The sequence below is a fragment of the Suricata suricatta genome, chromosome 1, assembly GCF_006229205.1.
Source record: "Suricata suricatta isolate VVHF042 chromosome 1, meerkat_22Aug2017_6uvM2_HiC, whole genome shotgun sequence".
NCBI classification, from domain to species: domain Eukaryota; kingdom Metazoa; phylum Chordata; class Mammalia; order Carnivora; family Herpestidae; genus Suricata; species Suricata suricatta.
In genome coordinates, this window is record NC_043700.1 from 15052005 (window position 1) to 15067068 (window position 15064).

Consider the following 15064-nt stretch of genomic DNA (forward strand, 5'->3'; position numbering starts at 1 on the left):
CTAAATACCCATACATCTGTGTGCGTTTGTTTCTGGACTCTCTTGTTCTTTTGATCTTTGCCTATTCCTGAACAAAACCCACATTGCTTTAAATACTACAGATAAATATTTGGCTTTTTGCTCTTTCATATGAATTCTAGAATCAGCTTCCCACGTGCCATAAAAAAAATCTTGTAGGAAATTTGATTCTGATTGCATTTAATATGTGAAGCCTGGGGAGTGGGTTGGAGGGGCGCCTGGTGGCTCAGACAGTTATGCTTCCGACTCTTGTTTTCCATTCAGGTCACGATCTCACTGTGAGTTTGAGCCACACATCGGGCTCTGTGCTGACAGTGTGGAGCCGGCTTAGGATTCTCTCTGCTCTGTCCTTCCCCTGCTCTCGCTTTCTCTCTCTTTTTCTTTCTCAAAAATAAATAAACTTTAAAAAAAATTTAAAAATCTAGGTTAGAGGGCAGATGTTGAAAAGTATTGTCTCTGGGAAACAGAAGCACAGTTGCCTGATGAGTCCATAGACTGAATTTCCCAAGCAAATCTCCTGCAATCTGGCCCTAAATTACACTCAAATGTTTACTGCCTTATGGTAAAGAAAGTATTTAATAACCTTTTTAGTGTGAGCTGGGCAAGCGGTGCTAAAACAGGGACCTTGTCTTCACTGCAATTTTGTCTCAGCCAAAATTTGGTTGCTTTATTCATTCCCTGTACTCCCCATGCGATTTCCAGTTTCCATTTGTAGTTTCCCCAGGTATTAGAGCCCATGTGTGATTATCATCTCTATGGGGTAATAATGACCTCTGAATGCTCCCTGAAGAAAACAGTTCATATCTACCACACAAAGCATATATGGTTCAACCAGAGTCTGGACCAAATTAATATCAAGAACAGTTGGGTAAATTAATATAGTGACAAAAATTTAAAAAGCCCTTTGCCCCTTTACTGTGAGTGAAAGGTATGATCAAGCTAGTGTAATTCCAGGTGAGAAGGGATCTCGGGGGCCATCCTCCTTGGCTCCTCTGGCCTCCATCTGTGACCACATTCAAGCCGTTCCATTTGGGAGTGGCCATATGCCAATCCACTGAACTTGCCAACTGTCCTGGTTCCGCTGCTTCTTCATGTTCTTAATTCTCGCCTTTCAGGCTTATTCTGTGTCTGTCACCATACTCATTCCTTTGTTCCTCTTTCCCTCCTTGACACTCATTTATCTGGCAAATAAACCATTTCTCTGCTACTCAGATGCACTCAAGCAGCTGCACATGGCTGGAAATAAACACAGCCACGGCGACAGGCCCTGCTTTAAATTTATGATCACAAATTCCAGAGTGAGCTCTCAGCCCTGGCAAACAGTACCGTCAAGTCTGCCCCCTCGGTTTTGTCTCCCACTTACCTGGTAGAGAAGATGCTATTTCAGACTTGATCCTGCCTCTTCACACTTTCACTGCCCCTGCCCGTTCCCTCATTCTCAGCTCCTGGCTTCGCCTTTTGAAAATGTTTATTTATGGTTTTATAAGACACACGGGGTGGTTCATGACCTTGTGAGCCATCCTTGCATGCAGGGGCTATGCTAATTTTCCCTGCCATTCCGCTTTTAGTGTGCACACTGCTGAAGCAAGTACATGGCTTTGCTTTTAGTTCTCTGAGAAAATAGAAAATCAAAAGACACTGAATCTGTGAATTTACCTAATTTATCATTTCCCCCTCTCTGCTAGACCTTGTGCATCAACTTAGAAATACACGGTGGTATCTCTGAACCAGGGAGGACCCTCCCTCAAGTCCACGGCCTCCTCACTTGTGCACATGCATTTGTTCTGCTGGATGAGCTACCTCAGTGCTTATGCCCACCTCCTCACGTCCAGGCATCTCTCCAGCCCGCTCTGAACTTGGTCCCTTACCCTCCACTGGAAAGGCTTTTGTCAGGGTCTCCAATGAGATTCATCTTCATGTGCCTAATAGTAAGTGCTCAGTTTTCATTATATTCACCTAAGCAGAATTTGAGACAGATGACTACTCCCTCCTTGAGACGGTTTCATCATCCGACTTCCAGATCACCACAGACTCCTCATTTTCCTCCATTTCCCCTGCTCCTCCTCATTCTCCTTTCCTGGCTCTTCTTTCCCTTCTGAGCATTAAATATTGGAGGATTCCTCATCTCTGTCCCTGGCCTTTCCCTCTTCTCTACATTCACTCATTCAGCAAGCGTAGCCAAATCTGGTGCCATAACTACCACTGCCCCACCGATAGCCCCCCACTGATTTCTCCAGTCCTGACGGCGTCACTGGGCTCCAAGCTCTCTACTTGACCTCTCTGCACAGGTGACTGAACACATACTTCACAAGTAACACTGAAACATAAATGTTTAGGTTTTCTTGTCACTGTCATGTCCCAAACCTGCTCCTTCCTCGGTCCATCCCATTGTTAAATGGCAGCCTCACCCTTGATTCCTCCCCTGATTTATTAATTGCTCCTGCCCTCTCCCAGTCTATCAGAAGGTCTGTATCCTCTTAAGAGTATATTCTAAATCTGTCCACTTTTCTGTATTTCCATGGTGGTACTTTAGTTAAAGTGGCTTTACCTGAACCACAGTGGCTTCCCAATTGGCTTCCTGCTTCTACTCCTTCCATTCAATCCCCACACAACAGACAAAATGAATTTTTTTAATGGAAATCATATTGATTTCACTCTTTTTGAGTGTTTTCACATTACATCGCTAAAACAAGCCAAACGCTTGGCCCTCGTTTTCCAAGTTCCATGTGATTTGACCCTGTCTCATTGGTTTGACTCCACTCCAATTTTCCCTCCTTTCTTCCTCAGACCTTCACACTAGCTATTTCCTCTACCTGAAGGTGATTTCTCCAGGCCTACATACATGGTCTCTCCCTCATTACTCATTTCTTACTTCAAGTGTCAGACAAAATGATGGAACAACACAGGGATGAATGAAATCTTAGGGAATGAACAGTGACTGGGAAGTTGATAGAACCAGGAAAGCCGGTAGGTTGGAAGAGAGCTCATAACTGGAAAATGAACTGGGGGATGGAAATGATGCCAGCTCCACCTTCGAGCTGTGACACGTTGGGATGGGGAAGGAGAGCCCTCGACCTACAGAGGGATGGTTATGGGAGAGCCAGGTTTCTGATGAGGCAAGGAAGTGAGAAATAGTCCGAGAAAAGACTGAGAAGTTGCCAGCCTGAAAGTTTAGGAGGGAGGGCAGCAATAAGACAGGAGAGGAAACAGAAAGGAATATGGAGCCAAGGATATGTGAGAAGACAAATGACCGGAGAGGCATACACTGTGTGTAGTGGCCAGAGGTGGTGCAGCTGTGAGGCTTGGTGGGACCGAGTGAGGTCAGGGTTCCAGATGGTATTCTGATGTCAATCTGATGTCAAAGTGCAGCCACAGTGGGTTGACATCATGATGCTGCCCCCTCCTGGCAGCAATCAGGCAGAGACTGCAAACTTGGGACTTGAGTGAGGGTTGGGAAGGGGAGTTATTGGTGTTGAAACTGAAGAATTTACTAAGTAAATGTTACTTTATATGGGCCTCTTGGTGGCCAACTGGCTGGCTGTCCATAGGAACACTCCAGATCATGCTCTTTTGACCTTCAACATTGAAGTCTTTGGAAGTTTTTAAAGATGGTGGGATGTAATCAGATTTGTATTTTGGAAAGATAGCATTGGTAGCAGTTTGAATAATTGCTGGAAGCCATTTCTGAACTCACCAAGTTGAGAAAATCTCCTTGTGAGGTAAGGCGGGTTTGCAAGGCCTCCTGCTGTCAGATGGCTACCGGTGTCTACCCCCCACTCAATTATTTTTGCTTGAGCGCCAACCCCCAAGGCACCTGGCTGACTGGTATCAGGAGTGACTTGTCCTTGTGAAGGAACTTATTATAGGAGTTTCTTCTTTTGTGATTATAGGAGCAAATATTACATTTCCTGAGAAACCTGTTTTTCTTCCCCTCAAGAAAACAGGCTATTGACCCCTGCTCACAAAGAACCAACTCTTGCCTTTGCTATGCTAAGAACATTGCCTTGTATTTGAATGCTGAAGATCCCTTCCTTCCCCTTGTGATAAGCATCTAGTCACCTACTTCAATCACTATTGATAAAGATTATGCATAAGTCTCCTACCAATGTATGTTCTGGGAAATTTTTACATACCAAAGAATTTGTCACCAGAAATCATTGTCTAAGGTAATTGCCACTTCTGTCTTGTACCCCATACATTTTTCAATAAATCTGACTCTCCGGTCAGTGTAGAGATGCCTGCCTGGTGAGCAGAAAGAAGCTGAGGCTCTCTCACTCCCTTTCGCCAACACTGTCCATCCTTCAGGGAGCCCTGGACCTGCTGGGGCCGGACTCTGGCAAATAACGAAATTGGGACAAGTGCAGAAGCTGGGGTCTACTTCTGAAATAACCCAGGTAATGAGTCCTGTGAGCCTGAACTGGAAGAGAGGGAGAGGGAATAAAACACTGGGGACATATCTGAAAGATACTCAGGAGATAGTATGAGAAGGTCAGTATGACCGGTGGAAAAGATTTTGTTTCTGCTTCGAAAAAGACGGTCTCTAGGGCTTTTAACTCTAAGTGGCTATTCCTAAGTTATAAGGAAATGTACTTCATACTATTGGTTTTTTAAAAAGGTTTTCATTATGAATAAGTACTGGATTTTATGAAATGCTTTTTCATTACATATAAAAACCATCATTTGGTGTCTTATTCAGGCTACAAAAGTATATTATATTCATAGATTTCCTTAGGTTGAATTGTTAAATTTCTGGGATAAATTTTACTTGGTTATGATACTTCCTTCTTCTAAGGAAGTATTGATTTTTTTGGTAACAAAGGCAAATATTTTATTATCTTAATAGCTGCCACCATGATTTTTCTTATATAGGATCTTTCTCTAGGAAAGTTCTTTGAAAAAGCTTTTTGAGATGTGACTCCGATAACAGTGTGGTCAGCAACGGGCCACGAGGTCAGTCAATAAATATGACTGAGTGTCTACTGTGGTTCTGGCACTGTTCTACGTCCCTAGGGATTGGGCGGTGAACAAGACAGATGGACCCCGATTCTGTGGCGCTTCTGTTCCAACTAGAGATAAAGAAATGAAACAGGTAACACATAACTAAGGGAATCATTCAGGTTCATGAAGAAAGGAAAGGGTGTTGGTTTTGGTAATATGACACAGAAATCCTCTCCAGGGGAGAGGAGATGACTAAACTGCTTTCTGTGAGAAAATGGGATAAATCCATTTTTGGCATCAGAAAAAGAGACGGTAGAGGGGAAAGACACAGAAAGGGGAAAGGGTAGGGAGAAAATACGCGGGAAGTTTGTAAAGAATCACGTGAGGTAGTGCAGCCACTGATAAATTCTTCCAATTTCCAATTAATTTTGACAGCCAACTAAGTGTAATGTCTCGTAACGAATATAGATAAATACCAAAGAAGTGAGTGGCATGATGACAGATTGAGTATGTGAGTCTTGAGATGTTTTTGGTAATTTTTCTTAAAAAACACATTGAGTTTTTTAGTGACTTCAAATTGATGTAAAAAATAAGAGTCTCTTGAAAATTTAGCCAAAAATCAATTGAATAAAATAATTATGATATTTTCAATCCTATCTGAATTTGTAGGCAAAACAATTAGGGAGAATCTGAATCACTTGAGACCAATTTTTTTTTTTTTTTGCCACATATTTAAATGTTGGAGTGAATCACTGAAACAAGAAGAACAGTAATCTTGCATTGTAGGCTTTATCTTTCTATGATTAATCTTGTTTAAAATATTTTATAGAAGGGATTTTAATACTATTCCCTAAAAACTGCATTATTGAGGGTGAGAAAAGATTCGTAACTACTCAGTATGTCAACTTACATTTTTGACTTTGTTTAGTACATATCATAGGATATGATGGTCACAGAGATAGCCATGAAGGGTATGGTGAAATGGATGCATGATTGGCATTAAGATTGCTGTTCTGGCCCGGGTTTCTCTAGGCATGACTGAGTGCCCAGTCGCCTCCCCGTAGAGCACAGTTAGTGGTGGTCATGCAAGCCTACGTCAGTCAGTGTACTGACGTGTGCGGAGATGACTGGGAGAGGAGGAGGAAGCTGGGCCCAGGGGCCTGAAGGAGGTTTCCTCACCTTGCTCAGTTGCCCCCTCCCTCCGAATGCCATTCCTTACCTTGTATCCTGTTCTTCTGTGACTCAGCACGTGTCAGCTGGCTCTCCCTGGCCCACGCTTGTGCCTCGCATACATGTCGTCTCAATCCAGGACTCACAACTGCACTTAGTTTTTCTCAGACTACATGTTCCTTTTCTTACTTATCTTTGCTTCTCCAGCATCTCAGACTGTTCGTGCCTCATAAATGTTTGTGGAATGAAAGAGTGAGTGTATAACCCACCTACACCAGGGCCAGATAAATCACAAGCGTAAGCACATACCTCGGGGATTGTAGAGTGGGTGCTCACAGCGCAAAAAATAGAAAGGGATTTTTTTAAAGCTGCTTTTGTGTCCTTCAAGGCAATTCCAAGGATGACGACCACCCCTCTGAAGGTCACCAGTGCACAAAGAAATTCCAGCTGCCTTGAATAGTAGGATTTGTGTGCATTTTAAGCAACAGATTTGGAGGTGAACTAGATGTGGACTCTAAGAGATTGAGAGATGCTCCCAAGATGTAGAGGGAGGCATGTGGCTGTGTGGGTCTCAGAATGAGGTTCTGGTGTGAGGACAGTTTGGAAATGTTTTAAAAGTATAGGTAATGTCAGCCATGGGACTGAATGAGCTTAGTCAGGGAGAAAGAGCAGAAGAGGGCAGCAGGGACCTAGATTCTGACACACTTCAACACCTAGAAGAGAAGCAGCTAGCAAAGGTGACAGAGGGCTGGCTATGCAGTGGCAAACAGGGGAAATTATATTACAAACACCTAGAAGATGGTGGAAAGAGGTCTGTACAGCATGAGTGAGAATCAGCTGAATAAAGATGTTTCAAAGAGGGTTCAGATTGGATTAAGAGCAATGTAGTCATGGATTCCACGTGTGACTAGACTTTTTTTTTTTTTTTAAGAGAGAGAGAGAGTGCACAAGCAGGGTAGAGGGGCAGGGGGAGAAAGAGAGAGGATCCTAAGCAGGCTCCACACTGAGCATAGAGCCCAATGGGAGGCTCAGTACCACAACCCTGGGATCATGACCTGAACTGAAATAAAAAGTTGGGCCTTCAACCAACTGAGCCACCCAGGCACCCCCATGTTACTACGCTTTTAACAGGTTAAACTGTAAATAGGTTAACATAAAATATCTTGCATGTAATGCAAATATTTGTTTCATCACTTAATCATATGTTATGATTATAAAAGTAAAAATTAAGATTTTCAGGAATTATAGTCTCCATCGTTATCTTCATACAAGATACAAGTCAGGAAAGAAAACACCCATTGAATGAGTACTACATGTGCCTTGTGTTATTGTACATGTTCGAATTCATTAACAACTATGTGAGTTAGGTTGATGGGTTTTATTTTGTAGGCTGGCTCCAGTGGACTGAATTGGTAATGTAACGTTAAAGCTCTGTATTGATAACAGTTCTGAAGCTTTGTCTGGATTCAGCTGAAGGGGGGCCATGATCAACTTTCAAGGTTGGCCATGGCCCAGGGAGGGGGAGTAAATGACAGATGTATCTCTAACTTATGTTTGTTTATTTTCACTTTACAAATGAAGAAACTAAAGCCCAGAATCCCTTAAGGAATAGAAAAAATTGTCAATGCTCTCCAAAACTCATAGCTTAGTTTATTCTTTCTTTTGTCTTCAAACATTCACAAATAAATGAAGCCTAGAAATATTATTGATAGACATTAATTATGTTGGTGTTAAAATGATAATGTAGACTATATTTACTGACAGAGTCAGGGACATTCAAAATACATTGTTAGGTGAAAAAAATATTAAAAACCGTTATGTATAGTATAGACCTATATTGAAAAACTGTATGCATGTGTATTTGTACATATATACATATATATATAATTTTTTGCAGGGGGAAATATATGGAAAAATATACTTTAAAATAATAATTGTTCATATTTGATAGTAGAATTTGGTGATCCTATTTTTATTTATTTTCTAACTTTTCTCCATATTCATGTAGTTTTGGAATAACTTTAAAACATAAAGGAGGGGCGCCTGGGTGGCTCAGTTGGTTAAGTGTCCATCTTTGGCTCAGGTCATGACCTCATGGTTCATGGGTTCGAGTCCTGCATCAGACTCTGTGCTGACAGCTCAGAGCCTGGAGCCTGCTTCAGATTCTGTGTCTCCCTCCTTCTCTGACCCTCCCCTGCTCGCACTGTCTCCCTCTGTCTCTCAAAAATAAATAAAATAAATGAAAAAACCATAAAGGAAACATTTTAAAACAAAAGTGTTACTGACAGTCATTGGTAATTAAGGAGGGGGCAAAAGAAATATTGTTTTTCACATAAATGTAAAAAGGACTCCTGCTATCCTCTAAAAGCTATGAGTATAGATATTATTGGAATATAAATATAGAAATATAATATTAAAATATCAATAGCTTTAATTGTCTCAAATAGTCCATTAGCGCTGAAATCTTAAATATTGTGAACGAACAGTAACTTACAGCATCTGTCGGTGTCCCCAGTCCATCATAATACATTACTCCTAGCTGGTAGGTTGCTTGATGGTCCTTTTCCTTGATTTCTTCAAACTGTTCTAATGCTTCTCCATACCATCCCTAAGAGCTCCCAGGAAATAGTGAATTATTTTTATTATTTACCTTAAAGTCATCACATATACTTAATTCCCACCGAAATCTAGCTAGGAGCACCAAATATAGTAAAAGACAGCAACAAATTTATGGAATTTGGAAGTAAGGCATCCACAGCCGTCAGCACACTATAAAATAGGCCTGAATGTGACAACGGAGGGAAGTGACCAGGAAAACTCTGGTGAGACTCTCTTTTGCTTTTCCTCTTCCATTTGGATATTGCCAGGCGTCTCTCTCAATGGTAGCCCAGCCCTCTGCTCAGTCCGCCACTTCTGGAGTCTGAGGCACCGCAGAGCTGGGGCCAGAGCATCCGAGAAGAGGTACACATCAGAATATCCACTATTCTTATAACCCATGGCCACCCAGGTCGCAATTCTCCAGCTAGGGAGAAGACAATGGAAAAACAAATGTGATTCTCTAAAATTTTTCCTCCTATACCTCCTATAGACACCTACATGGTGGAGCACCTGGGTGGCTCAGTGGATTAAGTGTCCACTCTTGGTTTCTGCTCAGGTCGTGATCTCATAGTTTCATGGGTATGAGCCCGTATCGGGCTCTGTGCTGGCAACATGGAGCCTGGTTGGGATTCTCTCTCTCCCTCTCTCTCTCTCTGTCTCCCCGCTGCTCACACTGCCTCTATCTCTCTCAAAAAAAATAATAATAATTAAAAAGAGAATTCATGTTTAAGGCTCCTCAGAAGTTACATGATCTGATAACTATGCTAAGGTGTAAGGGACTAATATGGGGCTGATATCTTAATCCATCAGGGAAAAGGCCTTCTACTAAAGAATGAGCCATTTGTAATTGTGGAAAGAAGGTCTGTTACTGAATTGGAAAGTTATTACTCAGCAAGAGCAGACAAGAGAAAAATATCTTCTGAAAGACATAGAAACAACTGAATTCCTTTTTCTGTAAACTCTAATTAATCAACAATTTCATAAAATTAATAAAATACTAACAAATACTAATTTTAAAGAACACATAATGAGTTAATGACCGAACTGCTAAGACTCATTGTCCCTGCTGGCTAATGTTTGGCCTTGATGTGTGAGAGCTGGAAAAGTTAGAATACTCTATATGAAGGAAGAGAAAAGAGGTCCTTTTAGTTTTCTATGATTTTATTTTGTTTTATTTTTACATTTATTTAGTTTTGAGAGACAGAGCACAAGTGGGGGAGGGGCAGAGAGAATGAGACACAGAATCTGAAGCAGGCCCCAGGCTCTGAGCTGTCATCATGGAGCCCGATGTGGGGCTTGAACTCACAAACCGTGAGACCATGACCTGAGCCAAAGTTGGACGTTCAACTGACTGAGCCACCCAGGAACCCCAGTTTCCATGATTTTAAATACCATCTATGTGCTGGAAAATGTCAAATCCATACTTTCAACCCAGACTTCTCCTTTGAGATCTAGACTCTTACTGTGTACATTTCTACTTTGAAACCTGTCTACTTGGATGACTAATGGATGTCTCAAACCCAGTGTGTCTAAAACCTGAATTCTTGATTGTCCCTCAAAATTCACCCTCCCCACTTCTCTGTTTTTCAGTCCATGATGCTATTATCTGTGTCTCCACAATCAGTACAGGACCCAGCTTCCACTGCTGCCACTCTGGTCAAGACCACCATCCTCTCTCACCTGAAGTAGCATGATCTCCCCCTAAATGGGTGTTGGTTCCCTGCTTGCCTTCTAATCTGCTCATCACAGATTCAAAACACTTCAGTGTCTTCTTGCTACATTTTCAGCCAAGCTCATCTAGATCCGTTCTCTGCCTTATTACCACAGTGGTCTAGGAATTGGTCTCAATTCCTAGAGTTCACAGAGCTCCTCTTCATCTCTGAAGTGCTGCATTTTCTCACTCTACCCAGAATGCACTTCCCCTTGGCTGTTTGCACTGCATGTTTCCTTTTCTTCAAATTAGTTCCAACCACAGGTCTTTCCACTCTCTCCATAAATTATTCTCTATCATGGTACCCAGTTAACTGCTCTCATAGTACCCCTCCTTATTTGTAATGATGTATTAATTTATTTTCTTCCCCAAGTAGACTGTACATTCTATGACTGGGGGACCATTCTAGTCCCCTCATCCCGATATAGTTTGAGCCTAGCATAATAATAGTAAACACTCATAAAACCCTTCTTAGGTGCCAGGTCCTGTTCCTAAGTACTTTTACAATGAACACACCCTCACAATATCTCTAAGGAACACACATTATTATCCTCCTTTTATAGATGAGGAAACTGAGGTTCTGAGAGGTTAAGAACTTGTGGCCAAGGATATGCAGTTAGCAAATAGTGGAAATCATACCTGAATGTATTCTCAAAGCTGAGACATCCTTCTTTTAACCTGCACTATCCTCATAGTGAAGGTGTATGAGTCCTCAACAAATATTTGTTGCCAGAATGAATGATGGAGCCATCAGTTTAAGAGTAAGGTGGGCGATAGGTCAAGAGCTGCTCAAATATTGAGTGAGTGGTGAAGCGACTGGGGGCAGCTGGCTCGTTTTCACATCTCTCCTGGGGTTCAATCAAGGACTCATGCTCTGTAACTACTGAAGCGTGGGTGCTGGTTTCGCAGTGTCCCCTACATCTGCCTGCCCTCAGGATGCCGCAGCGTAACGTGGAGAAAGGGGGCGGTTCCCTCCTGCCTCTCAAGAGGAGCATAGAACGCTTTTAAGTACTAGATAAGAATCGAGGTCTTACAAATGGTATTATTTGGGGCAAAGATCACACACATATATGATATGTATAATTATATATAATATATATTAAGTTTATTTTGAGACAGAGCTTCTGTACATATGCACTTGCAGGGGGAGGGGCAGAAAGAGAGAATGAGAGAATCCCAAGCAGGCTCTACATGGTCAGCACGGAGCCCTATGCAGGGCTTGATCCCATGAACCGTGAGATTCTGACCTGAGTCGAAATCAAGAGTCGGACACTTAACTGTCTAAGCCACCCAAGGTGCCCCTAAAAAGTGTATTTTTAAGTTATAGTGTGAGAATGGTATAATGGTATAAATGGTATAAATACCAAAATGACTCCTATAAATGACTTTCATTAGAACGACTTTTACGAAGGAAGGTCAGATATCTCCTTAATATATTGTACTTAAAGGCACAACCATGATCTATGGAATTTAACAGAATTCCCTCTGTATAACAATGTAAGGAACTCTATAGCAAATTTTGCTCTGAGGATCCAACACCAGCATTATATGAAATGAAAACAAACAGGAAATGATACCTCTTCAAAATACAGTTGGCCTCGTAGGAAATACGCCATAGCGTCCCCTCTTCTTATTCTTTCCTTCAAGAGCTGCAACGCCTTATCCACCAAATTAGCGTGGCTGTAATGATCTATTTTGAAAAGGCAAAGAATTCCGTCTTTAGCCATACGATATGAATTTTCTCTCTCGAAGTCATACATTATAAAGAACTCAGCTGGCACTGTTTCTACTAGTTTCCTTCCTACTTCTCATTTGTGAAATTGGCCTCCTTCGTTCAAGGAAAAAGCATGATGATGGTACCTAACACTGTGCCTTGTATAATCCTAAAACATTTATTGGCGGGTCTCCAGAGGAACCCTGGGTACTACTACGCAGGCGCCCTAGCGATGCAGCGCGCATGCAGTTCTTTGGGTAGAGCTACTCTGCAGAGGAGGGACCTTCCTAATTTGAACCTGAATTAGAACTGCTCTAACCAAATGAGCTAGTAACCATTTAATACTGTTAAGTCTATAGAAACAAAATGGTAGCTTTAAATGCCACTCTGAAGTAAAGTATGGCGTTACCACTTCTTTAATAGAGGTGACATCTGGCTTCTCTTTTCCAGAAGGCCGTCCTAACATCCTGAGAGTGAAACCAGGACTGGGGTCTGTTCTGAGACTTCGCCACTGATGGTTTGCTACCCGGTAACCAGTAAGACCCCCAGACTGTTACAGGAAAGCTAAAAAGGACTGTGAAGGGAACATCTTCCTCGACAGCAGGAAGGCGCCTGCTCTGGTGTCCTGAGTTGACTTTTAGTGAGAGTATCATCAGAATTTGTACCCGGCTTTTCCTTCCTCCACTGGAAGAATTTTGAGTTCTTAGCACCGTACTGGGAGAGAGCAGTATAAAAGGGGTTCTTGGGCAACTTTTCACTGGTCAACTTCATCCTGTTTCGACAATGTGTATTCTGTGAAAGAAACAAAACAAAACAAAAGAATAAAAACCAACATGGTAGAAATACCTTCCTCTAGAAAAGTACAGAAAGACTCCATTCTCATTTGGCACTCATTTATAAAAAGCCACCTCCCTGCATTTGCCTAGGGACAGGGGACCAAACAACCAGCTGGGATGTGCATATTTTGAGGAAAGCAGGGCCGTCCGTAGCTTCGAGAGGCACGATCCTCCTCCGGTTCTGTGTCTACAGCGTGGGACTAATGATAAGCGCTGCTGGCACGTCCTCTGGCCGTGAGCTCTCGTGCTGCAGGGTGGGTCAGGTCCCCGACCACAACTGCCACCGGTAGGAACTGGTGACACCACCCATAAACACGGTCCTGGTGCACTGATGCTGCTTCCTAACAGCACCTCGTGACACTCATTTCAAATTAAAGCATTTGTCTTTCTTACCTGGGAATATACTTTATTTTAGCTGTGTTGTTCAGTTTTATCTTCCTGTCTGTATTGGATTGCCATGTTATAAGATGGATCACAGTTGAATGGAAAATCAGAGCCTTCATATAAAATGTAGGGGCGACCTCATTTGGGATGAAGGGGTCCAGGTTGGCCTAGGCTGAGGGTAGGGACACAGCAAACTCAATTGTTGCTATGCTTTCTTGTTTACTCCTTGGCATTCTACTGTTACAGCTGACTTTCACCAATCAGGAACAAGCTTCCAGGAAAAGGTTCCTGATTGGTAGCGAAGAGAAGAATTTAGGAGACCTTTAGTGTGATTGGAAAGCTACATTTATACTATTATGTGAAACTATTTTGGAAATTAAATGGCTTCATGTTTGAGAATGAAGTGCAGAAAAGGGAGCATACTAGGGGGAAAATCACTGCAGTATCTTTGTTATTTTGGAAGAGGCATTGAATCATTTAAAAAGTCAACTTCCTCATCTGTGGTTTGAATTATAAGTAGTTCGAACTAGAAGAATTCCAAATGTCTGTTGCTAGATATGTAAAAATTTTTGATTATATGATTCCAAAAATCCTATGTTTACATTAGTGAATATAAAGTTTCCAATGAGCTTTGGGGTGAAATAATAATAGGTAACATAGAAGAAAACCAATCCAAATAGGATCATATAGATGGCATTATCAATTTACGGGGAAACTGGTTATAGAAGTTTTTACTTTACTGAAGACATTAAACCTGTGTGCTACTGTGTCCAAAAAGGCTAAGAAAAAACTTGGCGTGTTCAGGAAGGCCGTTGGACGGAAATGAAGCGAATCAGAAAACACCTTACCTCCTTAGAACTCACGATGCTCCCTGCGGTTACAATACTGCACAAGGTTTTTGTTGCGGTAGCTTAAAAGAAGAGTCGGAGAGGGTCTACAACGCGTAAGCAAAGACTGAGCCCTTACTTACAGCCAGCTGCCGTTCTTTGTTCCAACAGGATACCGAGGAGGTTAAATAACTCACCCGAGGTCGTAGGGCTAGGAGGTGGGACAGACAGTCCGGACACCCCGGGACCTCTGTGCCTCATCATTACTCTGTACTGTTCTCCCAAAACTGAGACTCACATGGTTTTTTTTAATGGCAGGACCCCTGAAAGAGGATAAACCAAAATTAAATCGTTTTAGAAAATGTGATATGAGAAGATTTTAAAAAGGAAAGTATGAGTTTATTTCTGTGAGATCTAGGGATTGGATATGAAGTCATCATTTGAAACTTGACAACTGTTTGCATGACATGCTGTGAATTTAGAAAATTCTCTAATTAATTGATGATAGAGAATCTGAAAGAAATCCACAATCTTATTTTTTTTAATTTTTAATGTTTTTTAATTTATTTTTGAGAGGAAGACAGAGACAGTGTGAGCAGGGGAGGGTCAGAGAGAGAGGGAGACACAGAATCTGAAAACAGTCTCCAGGCTCTGAGCTAGCTGTCAGCACAGAGCCCGACGTGGGGCTCGAACCCACTAACCGTAAGATCATGACCTGAGCCAAAGTCGGACGCTTAACCGACTGAGCCACCCAGGCGCCCCAGAAATCCACAACTTTAAAGGAAAGCACTGGTGTAGCCGATGCTGCCGGTGCCCTTCCCAGATCCTCTTTACTAGTTAGCGCCCCGTCTCTAGCAGCTGTGAGTGT

The 15064-nt window shown here is 42.1% G+C and overlaps 1 protein-coding gene and 1 long non-coding RNA gene across 6 annotated transcripts in view; one reads left to right on the top strand and one right to left on the bottom strand.

The window, feature by feature from the left end:
- The window catches only part of LRP2BP (LRP2 binding protein), a 31253-nt gene extending 16909 nt beyond the window's left edge, over nucleotides 1–14344 (bottom strand). For 2 of the 4 annotated variants that reach the window (XM_029934636.1, XM_029934618.1), the window contains exons 1-4: nucleotides 13379–13587; nucleotides 12815–12941; nucleotides 12013–12125; nucleotides 8621–8734 (exon numbers count right to left, since the gene is read on the bottom strand). In XM_029934636.1, coding sequence (XP_029790496.1) covers nucleotides 8621–8734; nucleotides 12013–12125; nucleotides 12815–12920 — 333 coding nt within the window. In that variant the 5' untranslated portion in view covers nucleotides 12921–12941; nucleotides 13379–13587. Of the gene's footprint in view, nucleotides 1–8620; nucleotides 8735–12012; nucleotides 12126–12814; nucleotides 12943–13378; nucleotides 13588–14217 lie in introns of those variants that run through there. The other 2 variants (XM_029934625.1, XM_029934630.1) reach the window with 2 other exon arrangements.
- LOC115287865 lies at nucleotides 3451–13377 on the top strand. 2 transcript variants are annotated; one of them, XR_003906692.1, is made up of 3 exons: nucleotides 3451–3737; nucleotides 4324–4412; nucleotides 12600–13377. It is a non-coding gene; the product is annotated as an uncharacterized LOC115287865 (long non-coding RNA). The 2 variants fall into 2 exon arrangements; XR_003906693.1 differs by lacking the exons at nucleotides 3451–3737; nucleotides 4324–4412 and adding an exon at nucleotides 4904–5107.
- Nucleotides 14345–15064: the final 720 nt, after the last annotated feature.